At 50.4% G+C, this 15,599-nt stretch overlaps 1 protein-coding gene across 3 annotated transcripts in view; it reads right to left on the reverse strand.

The window, feature by feature from the left end:
* Window positions 1–15,599, reverse strand: part of AFAP1 (actin filament associated protein 1) — a 135,371-nt gene that overhangs the window by 19,522 nt on the left and 100,250 nt on the right. For all 3 annotated transcript variants that reach the window (XM_079154342.1, XM_079154341.1, XM_079154343.1), the window contains 2 exons: window positions 9,290–9,501; window positions 418–563 (listed from right to left, as the gene is read on the reverse strand). In XM_079154342.1, the coding sequence (XP_079010468.1) occupies window positions 418–563; window positions 9,290–9,501 (358 nt within the window). The remainder of the gene's footprint in view (window positions 1–417; window positions 564–9,289; window positions 9,502–15,599) is intronic.

Below are 15,599 nucleotides of genomic sequence, written 5' to 3' on the forward strand. Positions count from 1 at the left end.
CAGAACAGCATTTCTTTAAAAACAGGATTCAGGTTCAAGGTAAAATCAGAATTTACATTTAACACGAAGCACTGGATCGAGAGCTTTATCACAGTGGTATGTGGCCAGATCCAGCCCACTGACCACGTCTGCAGATGGTTCCGATGCCCACAGTCGTCCCATCCCCTTACGCATTGTCTCTGGCTACAGAGGCAGAGCCAAGCGGCCCAGGAAGTCAAGACTATTCTCTATCTGGTCCTTCATACGAGTTTGCCGACCCTTGTTCTAACAGAAGCCCCAGAGGGTTAGAATGATAAGCATATTTCAGCAGAATCAAGATCAAGAGTAAAGAGGGGGCGTCTTCAGGGGCTTGCTGTGTTTGGTCTTCGCACTCACAGCAGCTACTGGCTCCAATGCTATCCGCGGGGCAGGTCTTACCAGAAGGTCTGCTTGGCCGTCTGGATGACGTTTGCAGACATCTCCACATCTATGTAGTCGTAGTGCAGGGCTCCCGGGTCTGTCGATGACCCGGTCTCAGCCAGCAGGACTCCGATCCACCTGCCCATGTCTTCGGAGGAAGACGCCTGCCAGGGAGGAAAAGTGGGCTTCACTAACTGAATGTGAGTGATTCCTCCATTTTGAGAAGCGCGTCGACAGAGACCACATGATGGGAAATGCACGGAAATGCCAAGCACAGAAGAGAGACCGAGAGGGAGACCGCCTCCCACCAAGGGACCCGACACAGCCTTCACGCCAGCTCTGCTCAGGGGGTCCAAAACAGCCGCAGGAGGCAGCAATGGCCTGGTCCTGAGATGCCCCCATCGCCTGGGCGAAAGGCACGAGGTGAAAAGAGGAGGCCATGGGTGTGATGACGTCGGTCAGCTGAAGGACCGCACGCTGCAGGCCGCAGGGAGGCAGAGCTGCCCGCCCTCCAGCACCCGCGCGCCCCCCGACCAGGGGACTTCACTCTCGGCTGGCTGTCTGGTCCCCTGTGTTTCCACAGGTGTCACTGTTTTGCCAGCGTGCACCTGGTCTGCCATCCCCAGCTCACCCTGAGCTGCTTACTTTGTAAGACTGAAATACATCTGTGAGTTTATACTCGTTAAGATTTTAAGTTCTCCTTGTTGAGTGATTTAGAAAATCAGTGTTTGATTTTTAAATGAAATTTGAGAGGTCCAAATAAATTTGACTAATCAACTATGGCAATAATATCTAAAGCTTAGGGGAAATTCAGTTATCAAATTTATGAGCTAACTAGAGCCAGGTGAGGTGGCGTCAGGGGACAGACAGATGTGAATGGTGGGAACAGCTTAAATGAACAGTTCTATGAAATGGGCACCCTGTGCAACCCCCACGTGCTTTCTTCTAAGAAGCAATCTACCTGCAGCCCTGTCTGGCCTTGTGGACAGGCTACCTCACATTCTGCAGCAAACTACCTGTTAACTGCATCCTTTTCTAAACTTGTCTTTATATAAACAGTCAATAAAACAATTGACTTGGAGGGGGGAATCCAATTAAAACAGGTCAGCATGGGCCAAGGTGACCTAGAGTTGCCATGACAGGGGGACTTGAAAGTCTGATGTCACCCTGCTGTCAGTCAAAAGTCAGGAGGTAGACCTGGGCAGGACTCTCCAAAAACTTCTCTGGTATCCCCAATAACACTGGAGCGCAGGAGAGGCACATGGTCCCTCTCTGAGAGGACCCACTATCTCCCTTGAGAGTGTCCCCTGTCCCTTTTTCTATCCCTTCAATAAACTCATGCCTCTTACTCTGACATGGTTGACATCTTTCTGACCTGGTTGCAACAATTGGGTTAAAGAGGGGTCTTCACACTGCCTCAGGTTCTCGGAAGGCCCAGCTCTGTAACACTGGCACACACCTGTGATCCCAGTTACCTGGGAGGTTAAGACAGAAGGAGTGCAAATTTAAGGCCAGACTGAGCAACCTAGTAAGAAATTATCTCAAAATTTAAAAAAATAAAAGGAACGTAGCCAAGTGGTAGAAACCCCCTAGGTTTAGTTCCTAAAACTGCCCAAAACAGTTAATTGAATGTTAAGGAAAAATAAATTTTATTTTTATAAATTATTTTATAATTATATAAATTATTATTATTATTGTTATTGTTATTATTATTATTTGGTTCTAGAGATCGAACTCAGGGGCACTTAACCACTAAGCGACATCTCCAACTCTTTTTATTTTTTTACTTTGAGACAGAGTCTTGCTCAGTTGCTTAGGACCTTGCTTAGTTTCTGAGCCTGGCCTTGAACTTACCATCCTCCTGCCTCAGCCTCCAAACCTCTGGGATTACAGGCAGTGGCACCATTCCCAGCCAAGAATCATATTTTAAAATGAAGATCTATGAATTGGGCTTAAAGAAAATTGGGTTTTAAACTTACATTCCATGCCACAAACAAAAGCCTCTCTGGAGGAAAAGTCATTAGCAAAGAAGGTGTTTTGGAAATTGATCATGTTGGCTGGTAATGGATGTTTTCCACACAATAGATCATTCCTGCAGGACCAGAGATGCCATTAGGCAAAGGGAAGGGATCCCAACTATGTCCTAAAGACTGCGCTCAATGTTTGGTGAAGGAAAATCAATGGACTTGAGTACTTAGGTTTAAAATCCGCAGGTGTGTTCTCTTCATAGGCCCTTTCGTCATTCCCCAGACAAAAGCTGTATCTAGAAAGTGTATTGGGTGATATTCCAGTATTCCACTGTCTGTGTGTGTGTGTGTGTGTGTGTGTCTATATATATACATATATATCTCCACATTTTCTTTATCCATTCATCTGTTGTCATCTGTTGAAGGGCATCTAGGTTGGTTCCATAGTTTAGCTAATGTGAGGTGAGCTGCTGTAAACATTGATGTGGCTGCATCTCTGTAGGATGCTGATTTTAAGTCCTTTGGGAATAAACCAAGGAGTGGGATAGCTGGGTCAGATGGTGGGTCCATTCCAAGTGTTCTGAGGAGTCTCCAGATGCTTTCCAGAGTGGGTGCACCAATCTGCAGTCCCACCAGCGATGGATGAGTGAGCCTTCCCACATCCTCACCAACAGCGATGGATGAGTGAGCCTTCCCCACATCCTCGCCAACATTCATTGTTGCTTGTGTTCTTGATGATTGCCACTCTGACTGGAGTGAGATGGACTCTGGATTTGCATTTCTCTAATTGCTAAAGATGTTGAACATTTTCATATATTTGTTGACTGACTGTATTTCTTCTTCTGTGAAGTGTCTGTTCAGTTTCTTGATCGTATAATTTTGTTGTTGTTAAGTTTTCTGAGTTCTTTATATATCCTGGAGAATTAATGCTCAATCTGAGGTGCATGTGGTGAAGATTTTCTCCCGTTCTGTAGGCTCTCTCTTCATGTTATTGTTTCCTTTGCTGAGAAGAAGTTTTTTAGTTTGAATGCATCCCATTTATTGATTCTTGATTTTACTCCTTGCACTTTAGGGGTCTTGTTAAGGAAGCCAGATCCTAAGCTGACATGGTGAAGATCTGGGCCTGCTTTTCTCCTATCAGGCACAGGGTCTCTGTTCTAGTGTCTAAATCTTTGATCCACTTTGAGCTTTTTGCAGGGTGAGAGAAAGGTGTTTCATTTCATTTTGTTACATGTGGATTTCTGATTTTCCCAGCACCATTTGTTGAAGAGGCTATCTTTTCTCCAGTGAATGTTTTTGGTGACTTTATGTAGTAGGAGATAACTGAGTTTACGTAGGTTTGTCTGTGTCTTCTATTCTATGCCACTGGTCCATATGTCTGTTTTGGTGCCAATACCATGCCATTTTTGCTACTATGGCTCTGTAGTATATTTGAGGTCTGGTATTGTGATGCCTCCTTTACTCTTCTTGCTAAGGATTACTTTGACTATTCTAGATCTCTTATTTTTCCAAATGAATTTCACGATCACTTTTTCTAGTTCTATGGAGAATGTCATTGGAATTTTAATAGGAATTACATTAAATCTGCGTAGCACTTTTGGTAGTGTGGCCATTTTGACGGTATCAATTCTGCCTGTCCAAGAGCACCGGAGACCCTTCCATCTTCTAAGGTCCTCTTCAGTTTCCTTCCTTAGTTCCTGTAGTTTTCATTGTAGGGTTTCCACCTCTTTTGTGAGGCTCTTGTGAATGGGGTGGTTTTCCTAACCTTTTCTTCAGTAGATTCACCACTGATGTACAGGAACACATTTGATTTAGGGATGTTGATTTCATAACCTGCTACTTTGCTGAATTCATTTATGAGTTCTAGAATTTTTCTGGTGGAATTTCTGGATCATCTAAATACAGAATCATGTCATCAGCAAATAGTGATAGTTTGAGTTCTTCTTTTCCTATTCATATCTCTTTCATTTCTATCCTAATTGCTCTGGCTAATGTTTCAAGGATGATGCTGAAAAGAAGTAGTGAAAGAAGGTCTTGTTCCAGTTTTTAGAGGGAATACTTTCAATTTTTCTCCATTTAGAATGATGTTGGCCTTGGGTTTAGCATTGATAGCTTTTATCATGTTGAGGTATGTTCCTACTATCCCTAGTTTTTCTAGTGTTTTGAACATGAAGGGGTACTGTATTTTGTCAAATGTTTTTTCTGCAACTATTGAGATGATCATGTGATTCTCATTTTTAAGTCTATTGATGTGATGAATTATGTTCTTTATGTTGAACCAATCTTGCATTCCAGGGATAAGCCCCACTTGACCATGGTGTACTATCTTTTTAATATGTTTTTGTATGCAATTTGCCAGAATTTTGTTGAGAATTTTTGCATCTATGTTACTCAGGGATATTGGTCTGAAGTGTTCTTTCTTTGATGTGTCTTTGTCTGGCTTTGGTATCAGGGTGATATTAGCCTCATAGAATGAGTTTGGAAGGGTTCCCTCCTTTTCTATTTCATGGAGTACTTTGAAAAGTATTGGTGATAATTCTTTTTGAAGGTCTTGTAGAACTTGGCTGAGAATTCATCTATGGTCCTGGGCTTTTCTTGATTGGTAGGCTTTTGGGGGCATTTTCTATTTCATTACTGTCTGTTTAAATCATATATGACCTCCTGATTCAGTTTTGATAGGTCATATGTCTAGAAATTTGTCAATGTCTTCAAGATTTTCTATTTTTTTGGAGTGTAAATTTTCAGAAAAGTTTCTAAGTATCTTCTGTATTTCAGTCATGTCCATTGTGACATTTCCTTTTTCATCACGTATTTTAGTAATTTGAGTTTTCTATTTTTCTCAAAAAAAAAAATATATATATACACTCAGTCTTAAAGAAGAATGAAATGATGGCATTTGCTGGTAAATGGATGGAACTGGAGAATATATCATGCTAAGTGAAATAAGTCAATCCCCCTAAACCAAAGGTCAAATGTTTTCTCTGATATGGGGATGCTAATTCACAATAGGTGGGGGCAAGCAAAGAATAGAGTTACTTTAGATTAGGTAGGGGGAGTGAAGGGAGGGGAGGGATATCTGGGTAGGAAGGATAGAAGAATGAAATGGATATTATTACCCTATGTACATATATAACTATATGACCGGTGGGATACTACATCATGTATAACCACAAGAATGAGAAATTATACTCTATGTGTGTATGCTGTATCAAAGTGCATCATACTTTCATATATAACTAATGAGAATAAAAAAATGAAATTAAAAAAAAATTTTAAAAAGTGCACAGGGTTATAGATGTGGCTGGTAGGAGACCTCACCTTAGCCTGTAGGCCCTGGGTGTATCCACGCTGGCTCTCTAGCTACGCCTGTATTTCATGGAAGCATTGTCAAGTACTTTAACCCCATGTCTATATGGGACTGATATCACTATATTAGAGTTTACTATTGGTTTTCTTTATAGTACATTTTATGAAATTTCCTCATAGGTTTTTTAAAAAATTGTATTTATTATATGATTTTACATAGTATTTCTTTTTCCTAAATTTAATTTTTAATTTGCTCTAATTAGTTGTAGAATGCATTCATACATTCTGATAGATCATGCATATACAGAGTGTAATCTCATTTTTCTGATTGTATATATTGCACAGTCATATTGGTCATGCAGTCATACATGCACACTACTGTCCTTCCTTCCCCATACCCCTCTCCTCCTTCACTCCCCTCTACCCAATATAAAGTAACTCTACTCTTCCCTATCACCCCTCCCCTTAGGCTTTTAAAAAATAACCCTGTGGTGTTGGACTGGAATTGGAAGTGTCAGTCTGCTCTCACAGTTTTTAATAACAGATTAGAAATACATGCAGGGTGCATGGTTCTGTACATGTGTATGCAGATGTGTGAACAGTGACATAAATATACACCACATGTGTAACACAGACACGTGTGAACGTGCGTGTTTATGATCGGTGCACACACCTATTTCCTGGGTGTGTCTCCCGAAAGGCCCAGAAGCAGTAGCAGCCTGTGGCAGTGAGCCTGCCCGGTTGCAGCCCCTGGCTTCCTCACATCCCCTCCACTCGGAGGCACCGAGGTCTCTGCAGAGATGTAGAGCCCATCCCGGGCAAGCACAGAGCACCGCACCCTGCGTGATGCACAGAGAGCAGTCCCAGAATGGCAGGGACCACTGTCTCCACTGCAGGGACACAGCAAAGGACAAGAGAGCCAGCTTGCAGGGCATCTGACCAAAACCGATCCTGACAGTAAAGCATCCTAACTGCCGGTTGAAGTAAGTGCCCGTGGGCTGGGCAGAGCCTGGCATGCAGCACTGGCCTGGCAGGCTCAGGGCCGGCTGGGTCCCTAGCTCCACACGCAAACCAGACACACAAATAAGCAAAGCAAGAACCTGTGAGTGGCCGCTGACACACAAACGGAGACCAGCGAGAGGACAGGGCTGAGTGGGGAGGAAGCGGAGACCTAGGAGGAAGATGGGAACTGGAAAGCCACTGTCTGGCAGCTGCCGCCACAGTGAATGTTTCAGGCAAGGCATCAGCGGGGTCTAAGGTCAGTGGGCGGAATCCTGAGTGGTAACAGCCTTGTCGCACAGCTCAAGGATCTTCCCCACGGTGATTCGTAAAGAGAAAGGAACTGCAGCATCTCACAACAGGGACTCCACACAGGGACCACAGCAACGCTGCTGCGGAGACCACTGCCACCATCCTGCTAGGACGCACTCTGAAGTGTCGCCACCTCCACAGGCTCCTGCCAGGAGGGCCCCCAATTCTAACACGAGGAAACAGCAGACAGGCCTCAAAGGAGGAGCCTACGGCCCGATAACCGTGTGCCCTTCAAAAGCACCCATGTGGTGAGAGCAGAAGGAAGAGGCTCGAGTCTCGGCAGGGAAGCGCAAGTGGATTTCCTGCTGCTTATTCAAACACCGGAGCAGCTGGGAAGGACCCTCTCAGATGAGGAAGCAGGTGAGGTTCACCCCGTGTGAGTGCTGACAGTTAACTGCCACTCCAGGACGGCAAGGCCCTCGCTTGGCGAATACACCCTGAAGTATTTACAGGTAATGGGAAGACTAGGGAGGATTCACAAGACCCCAAACGTGGGAAAAGGACTACGGGTAGAAGGTGCCTGGGCACCCTCTACTATTCCTGCAGCACTTCTGCAAATCTGAAATGATCTCAAACTAGCAGGAAGTGGCCCTGGAGGAGCTCAGTGCCCGGCCTCACAGGCTGGCCTGCAGCTGGCTACTGATGAAGGCAGGGCTGTCTGCTTCTCTTGCAGGGATGTGGAATTTTGGTCCTGTCACTTTAAGTCATTTTACAGTCATGAAAACAGCTGCCTCATCAAGTGATACTGGAGAAACATCAAATTCTTGCCACCATGCTGGGGACTGAGTCCCCTTCCCACTTCTCAAGGACTGAGGCTCCTCCAGGGCCTGTGTATCTGGAAGGTGCGACACCCCGGCTTCTCAGCAGCCTGCAGAGGGGCTGCCCCAACCTGTGGCCTCTGCCCTACCCGTCCAGGCTTCCTTCCACTGGACATGCAGCCCAGTTCCCACCCCCAGTACAGCAGGCGCCAATTCCTCGCCACCACTCTCAGGCGAGCTGCCGGAGCTCCAGGAGACCCGCACCGTGGCACCAGGAGGAAGGCCCCCCGCTGGCTTCCAGCTTGTGCCACCAGGGGCCACACGGTGCTCAGGGAGGACACTAACTGCAGCCCCACTACCCCAGTCCACAGGCCCACTTGGTTACGCGCAGGGTCTGAGACCCGCCGGGACTGGACCAGGCTCCGGAGGGTCCAAGCCCACCCTGTGCATGAGCGGCCACCAGGGGGCGCACACAGGGCTCCCACCTGTCTTGACTCAAACTACTGGGCTACCTAACCTGTCTGTGGCAAGGAACGTGATTAATCTGTTTCTGACCTGTGCCAAAAAATAAGGTCGTTTCTGTGAAAACAGTCCCTGAACAAACTCCACGTGGAGTTCGAGGTCTGGTAGAGTGCCTAACGAGTATCTCAAGCCTGGCCCCAGCCTCGCTCGGCGACTAGCCATTTAGGACTCGGCACTCAATCTAGGTCACCCCCAGCCCCTCTCCAGGCCTGATGCAGCCTCGCTTCTGACGAGATAAACACGCTCACACATTCTCTAGAAATCCCACCACCTCGAGAGTCTTGGCCACGTGGGCACCAGTGTGTCCCTTAAGTGGCACCCTCCCTAGCACAGGGCTCTCACTGTGATGAGGTCAAGGGGGGGACAAGAGGAACGAGGTCTGAATCAGTCAGGTAGAAAATAAGTTAATGTAACAAGAGGAAAATCAAAATTTTAAGAAATGAACATTTTGAGAATCTACTTAGTATGAATTATGCTTTTCTGCTTTTGGTGAATGAACAAATATCATTTGCTGGTGAATCAAACAAATAATAAAATGCATACAAAGCCCATTTATAACTCAAAGGGGGTCGCTGGCTCACGGCCTTGTCTCACATGGCCTCAAGTGGCCCCTAAATGCCTGTTTCATGAGGACTTTTTAAAGGACTAGTTAAAAGAAACATTACCATTTCAAAGGCAGCCCACTGTCAGAAGAAAAAGGGAAATTTTACAAGTTATTCCAGGGGCACTTAGAGAAGACCACCCCCCGCCCTGAACTCTGTGTGTGAGTTCTGTGCAAATATATGCAAAGAGGAGTCAGTGAGGGGCTACCTGGCACACAAGCCTGACGGGCATGATTCAGCAACTTGGCCCTGGGCTGCTGCCTTGTTGGGATTCTCAGAAAGAGCAACAGAGAGGAGAGCAGAGACCTAGAGAGTGCGGAGACGGAAGGGAAATGGGCCAGAGGGGCAGGCCCGCTGGCAGGAGGAACCGGGAGGAGGGGGGCTCCGGGAGGAAGACCCTGCGCGAGTACCCAGAGCACTGTACCTCCAACACAGCGACCTCCTGTCCATTGCGAAGCAGGCGGAAGGTCAGGGGGTGCCTGGAATCCAAGCCTGGGATCACCTCACAGCCACGGAGGGGAATGGACACAATGTGGGTCTTCAGGTCAGTCCTGTCCTTGTGGAAAATGAGCTTGTTGTCCTTCACTCTGCACCAGCGCTCCCGCCAGCGGCTATTGGAGAGCACGTTCAGGTAGCCTGCAATGAGACACGTCAGAGCTCAGCACCAAGGAAGGACGGGCACTGGCCACGGCTTCAGCTCCCACCAAAGGGGATGGAGCCGGCGCGTGCAAGGAGTCCCTCACACAGTTTCAATGCACACTGCTGGACAGGAAGGGCTGCTGCACACAGAACAAGCTTCAGCCAGGCTGGCGTCTTCTCCAAGACAGCAGGGACCAGGTCACCTGTGCCAAACGGTTCCTGCTGCTTAACGCTTCTTTGAAAATCTGGAACTCATCTAGAGGATGTGACGGTCACTTAGCCAGTGGGCTTGGGATGGCTGAAGGGAATGGGGACACAGAGGTGCCTGCAAAAGGAAGTAGCTGCAGTGCCATAAGCAGGGCAGAAGCCACAGGAAGGCAGGCTTCGACCCAGGAAACAGAAGGCCCTGGAGGTGCGGCTCCCGACCCAGGCTGAGCGCACGGTGCTCCTCCCATGCCCCCAGCTGGCCAAGGGGCCGGTGCTGGAGGAACCCGGAGGAGCCCGGAGCTGGGAGGCACATGGAGCGCTCCTGCTGGCATTGCCGGCACCGTATGACATTGCCACCATGATGACGTAGCCCCAGCTTCTAAAGAGAAGCTCCTCAAAGGTGGGACATGAATAACCTTCAGCTGTTACAGGCACACAACGTATTTCTCTAGAAACAACAAAGCACGAGGAACAGATTCCACAGGGGCTGTGACCTGCAGCCACCCCCACACTGGGAAACCGCTGCCCCTCCGAGAAGACTGAGACGGCTGTCACAGAGCGAGAAGACGTTGACGAGCAGACTGGAAAGAAAACATGCGGGCTCCTGACTCCCGGCTCTCTGCCTCCCACCACACGCACCCGCATGGAGACACTCAAGCGTGCTCACGCGTGCAGACTGGTCGGAAGGGCTAAGAAAACAAGGCTGATCCTTTCTAATCCTAGTCCTCCAAAGGCCTTTCCACGGGCTTGGGCGGGCGCGTTCTACTTCTGTTACATTCTGAGTCTCACACGCATGATTAACAGTGAACGAGTCCATACAAAATGGGTACGTTCAGGACCCAGAAGGAGGATTCGCATATGATTTATAAATAGTTGCAAAATATTTGCTCAATGAATTTTAACAGGAGCACATTTGAAAGTTCTAGTTTTCATCTGGCTGAAGTGGAGTCATTGGTACCAACTTGCATCAGAGAAGAGACAACACGCCTCCCGGGAATGACTCCTGTACGTGGAGTCGCAGAGTCCACAGAACGAAGGCAGGAGCCCAAGGGGCATGTGCTGGGGGTGGACGCCGTGTGGAGAAGCAGCTGAACTCCACGCAGGTATCTGTGCACACTCTACCCGCGGAGCTGAGGCCCAAGGGCCAGGAGCCCCTCAGGGCCACTCCTGGCGCAGAGAGCCACCCCTGGGGCGGTGGTGCCCATCCACGCCATGCCAGGGCCCTTCTGCAGCGGAGCTGCTGAACAGTCCTGGGCCGCACGAGCAGCTCCGCTGTCAGATGCTGCTCGTCAGTGACACGCTGCTGAGACACCTGTCACGTCGGGTGAAAGGGAACGCTTGCCTAAGAACTCTGGCCGGGCCGGCAACAGCCATCAGGAGTACTTCCCACCGCAGCTCTGGCCTGCACGGAGGGCCACGGGAGGCCACATCTGGACTTCTGTGCCAGCTCTGCGAGTCTCCTGAGCGTGCAGACAGGAAGCGCTTCTGAAGAGAACCACGTGGCAAGGACTGCTCTCCTCTCGGGCGCCTGCGCTGCCTGAGCGTGGGGTCGACACGACAGAACGACTTTAGACATGAGCGCTGAGCTCCGGGGTGCCGTCACTGGGAATGGGGCTGCCAGAAACGGGCGCGCTTCAGGGAGGGCCTGACGAGACAGGCGGTCCCCACAGCCTGCAGGAGCCTCCGGGGACCACATGACAGGACCTCAGCGTGACGCAAGGGTGGTACAGAACCGTGATCGGGAAGCCAGGGGCCAGGGTTCCTCTGGGACTCAGGCAGTGAACGGCAGGCCTGGCCTTCCGTGGCAGTGGCAGGCTGCTCGAGAGCCTCGTGACCCTCCAACGTGGGGTTCAAGTGCGGTGCCTGCTGCCTCCTGTGCTCGATGCTGTGGGGTGGAGCAGGGGCAGTGGTCACAGAGCAGAACTTACCACTCAAAGGGAGAGGTGCTCGCCTGGGGCAACATCTGCTTATGTTTTGAGAATTATTTTATTTTTAAAGGTCTTTGTTCTTTTGAGTCATACACATGGAGTGTGCCTTATTCTAGTCCCAGTCTCGTGGATGCACAGGACATGGAGACTCACTACGGAATACTCATGTAAGTACAGAGTGAAGTTTAGTCAGATTCATCCCACTGTTTTTCCTGCTCCCATCCCCTCCCTTTTGTCTAATCCTCTGAACTTCTATTCTCTCCCCCACCACTTGTAGTAGGTTAACATCCACATACCAGAGAGAACATTTGAACTTTGGTTTTTTGGGATTGGCTTATTTCACTTAGCATGATATTCTCCAGCTCCATCCATTTACCTGCAAATGCCATTGTTTCATTCTTCTTTATAGCTGAGTGATATTCCATTGTGTATATACACCATATTTTCTTTATCCATTCATCTGTTGAAGGGCACGTAGGTTGGCTCCATAACTTAGCTATTGTGAATTCATGTGGTTGTGTCACTGTTGTATGCGGATTTTAAGTCCTTTGGGTATAAGCCGAGGAATGGGATAATTGGGTCAAATGGTGGTTCCATTCCAAGTTTTCTGAGGAATCTCCATACTGCTTTGCAGAGTGGTTGCACCAATTTGCAGTCCCACCAGCAACGTCCGAGGATAATACCCTTCCCTCCATCCTGGCCAACGTGTAATGTAATGTTCCTTGTGTTCTTGGTAACTGTGGCAATGTTTTCTTCCTAGACAGAATCTGGCCCAGCCACCTGATACTATGTATTTCCCAACATTTCAGCCACAAAAGGAATGCTGTATTAGACACAGCCACATTTCACTTGGAGCATGACTTCACTGGAAAATGCCAGAGTTTGACACCTTGGGTTTATTCACAGTTTCAAAAAAGGGAAAAAGAAGGAACAGAAAAGCATCCTAGGAAACAGGCCACTTACACAATATGGTGACTGGCCTCCCTGTGCAGCCCAGGGTTGATTCTCATTTTCTGGGTGGGAATATAGAGAAGAGAGGCCAGGCCTAGAAATGGCAGAAAGCCCATTTAGGGGGTCTGGAATCAGAGGGTGAATCCCCTAGGTCCCCAATATCCTTCCAAGCTAACACCCCCAGCCTGGCTGACCAAATCAGGAAGAGCAGGACCCAAAATCACCTCCAGGAATCTTGGCACTGGAACATCGTCACACCAGGGGGCGCCACCGTGCAGCCAGAACCTGGAGGCTGGCCCTGACTCCGGGGACTGCTGAGTGCTTCCGTGCAAAGCTTCCCTACACAATCCGGGCTCGCGTCACTAGGGTCTCGTGCCACTGTACCTTAGACACTGGGATTCAGTGAAGCTTTGAGATCATGTCTCCAAACGCCAAAGAAAACTCTAAGTCCATGGCGAGTGCATGAGATTTCATTAGAATTTCAGAATTCACTTTTCAGGAGTGAAATTAAACAACAAAAGAAAAAAATCACCGAGTACGGCAGAGGCAGGCACACGGGAGCCCTCTCAGAGTCAGCTGTCTTGGGCGCCAGTGTTGCTGAACTTGGAGGCTGTGGGAGGCAGGCAGGGGCCACCTGTCACAGTGGGCCACGGTCCACGGTCACTCTCTCTAGGAAGGGAAGTGCCAGTGCCCGTCCCAGAGGGTGCTGTACTTTGGCCATGTGTGGCCAAACGTCAGGCACCTGAGAGGCACTGTCCCAGTGTGTCCGCTTGCTGGGTAGCTGCGAATGGCTGTGTAGAGTCAGTTGAGAGGCCTGCACTGGGCATCGAGAGGCAGCACGTGGAGGAGCCAAAGGCAGGGACTGCCCACAGCGGGCACACGGAGGGTCACTTCTCTCCAGCTGGTCCCCCGCCTGCCAGGGCTAAGGAGCAGGCATGCGGGCACCTGTAAGGGGCCCTTGGGTGGAGGGGCTGTGACACAAAGTGAGCAGTGCCCAGCTTTCCTGAATGGCTGCTCAAACGCCATCACAGGAAGTGCCATAAAGCCAGAGGACACTGCTGGTAGAAAGGCCTGGAAGTGCCTGGAGAGTCCTGCAGGCTCAGTGGACTGCCTGAACACCCAGAGCCCCGTGCAGGCACCCTGGGTGCTCCCCTCCTCCACCGCGTCCCGCGGGCTCAACCCTTTATTGGCTGGGCTCCTGACACCTTGCTTGGCTGTGGCTGCGCGCTGGGTACCCTGCTGTGAGCAGGCACAGGCATGGCGCTAGAGCCAGGCGGGGGCTGGTGCTCCGTGCGTTTTGTCTTCAGCTTCCATGAAAACACAGAACGTACGTGTGGCCCCTTGCACGGCTGAGGCAGCTGAGGCCTGGGCCGAGGGGAGTGACGCAGCGCTCTCCCTGAGGCAGCTGAGGCCTCACTCTCCTCTGCAGGCTCTGGGTGCCAGACACGCAGCAGGCAGAGCAGGGCTGATCCTCAATCCAGAAGCGCAGAGGCAGGAGGCGAGGCCAGGAGGGTCCCTGAGGCCCCGCACGGGCAGCAAGCAGGCACTCCCGGTGTCCCAGGGCTGGGGCACGTGACAGTGTAAGGTCCAGACATTCCACCTGGGGGCCTGATGGGCCGCGGGGTGGAAAGGCAGATGGGGATGGGGAAGGGAAAGGGGGGAAATGGAAGTGCCATCCGGACAAGGCCTGATTTAGACAGTGCCCGGAATCCCAGGACTTCCGAGCCCAGGGAGGCAGAGGAAGGGGTCGCTCTGGTGGCCTGCACATGTCTCAGGTCACATTATCTGAGTGGCTGTGTGCAGAGCTAACCAGGCCACTGCTAACCACATCACTAGTGGGCCTCATGGACGGACAGGGATGTGGGACTGGGGCAGCAACAGGAGGCTACATGGGGTGGCTCAGCCAGGCTGCAGTCCTTCCTGCAGAGCACCAGCCCTGCCTCCAAGACCCTGTGGTGCCTAAACCCTGGTGACCAGGCTGCGCCCACAGAGGGTAGGGCTGGCTGGTCCCCCGTCTGTCAGCTGCTCTGCCCTTCCGTCTGGCTCTGCACTGGCCTCCTGGGAGCAGTGCAGCAGCTGCAGAAGCTCTGCTTGGCAGGGCCAGTCCCTTGGGCCCAAACCCAGCTACTTTCCTCTCCCTGAAACCCCGCAGCTGTACCAAAATAGCTGAAAATGGTCGTTGTTCCCTGCTCCTCACCCCAGCTAAGGATCAGGTGAGTTTGAAGGTCGCACAGACAGAGGAAGCGTCTCACAGAGGCAGGAGCTGCGCCACACAGGGTGGCGGAATCTGGTGCCCAGGCCACACACTCCTGCTCAGTTGGGATCCGCTGCACTTCCAAGAAAGGGCCAGCACTAAGGCGTATGCTGCGTCTAGTCGGCACAGACAGGGCTGTTCGTCAGGAGTCCCGTGACAGGCAAGCTCTTTTGGACAAGAAAGCTGAGGGAAGGCATGAGTACAAGGACCAGCTGAATCGGGGAGCCAGTTCTGCCCTCAGCGAGTGGTGTGACGTGGAGCCAGTCCCTCAACCTCTGAGCTTGGTGTTCTCGTTTGCATAAGGAGAGTTAGGACTGAGTAGCTCTCACAATAGTGGATGACTGGCTTCCAAGAAAGAATTTCTATTTCCTCCACTGACCTAGAGCAGTTTAAAACAAAACTCATTTTAATCCCTAGCTCCTGCCCTACTACAGGGCTGACAGAGGGGAGACTCCCTGGTGCTCCAGCCCATGCTCCCCTCTGGGTACCAGCTGCACCCCGCCCATCACCTGCTTCTGTCCCCCAGCAGCACCTGACAAGGACAAGGCACTGTGTTCCTGGGCACTGGTCTCTGCACAGCATCATGGGTCTCCCCAGCCCACCTCCACAGGCAGTCGCTCCCCGGGACCCTCCGACAGTGTCTCCCACCCTGTGAGGCCAGAGGACCAAGATCCGTTGGTGAAAAGTTGATGTCTGGCAACATCCCAAAACCGTGGAGCAAGAGCGGGGGGAGCTGACCGGCCGCTTCCTCTGAG

The sequence above is a fragment of the Sciurus vulgaris genome (assembly GCF_902686455.1).
Source record: "Sciurus vulgaris genome assembly, chromosome: 9".
In the NCBI taxonomy this organism is placed as follows: domain Eukaryota; kingdom Metazoa; phylum Chordata; class Mammalia; order Rodentia; family Sciuridae; genus Sciurus; species Sciurus vulgaris.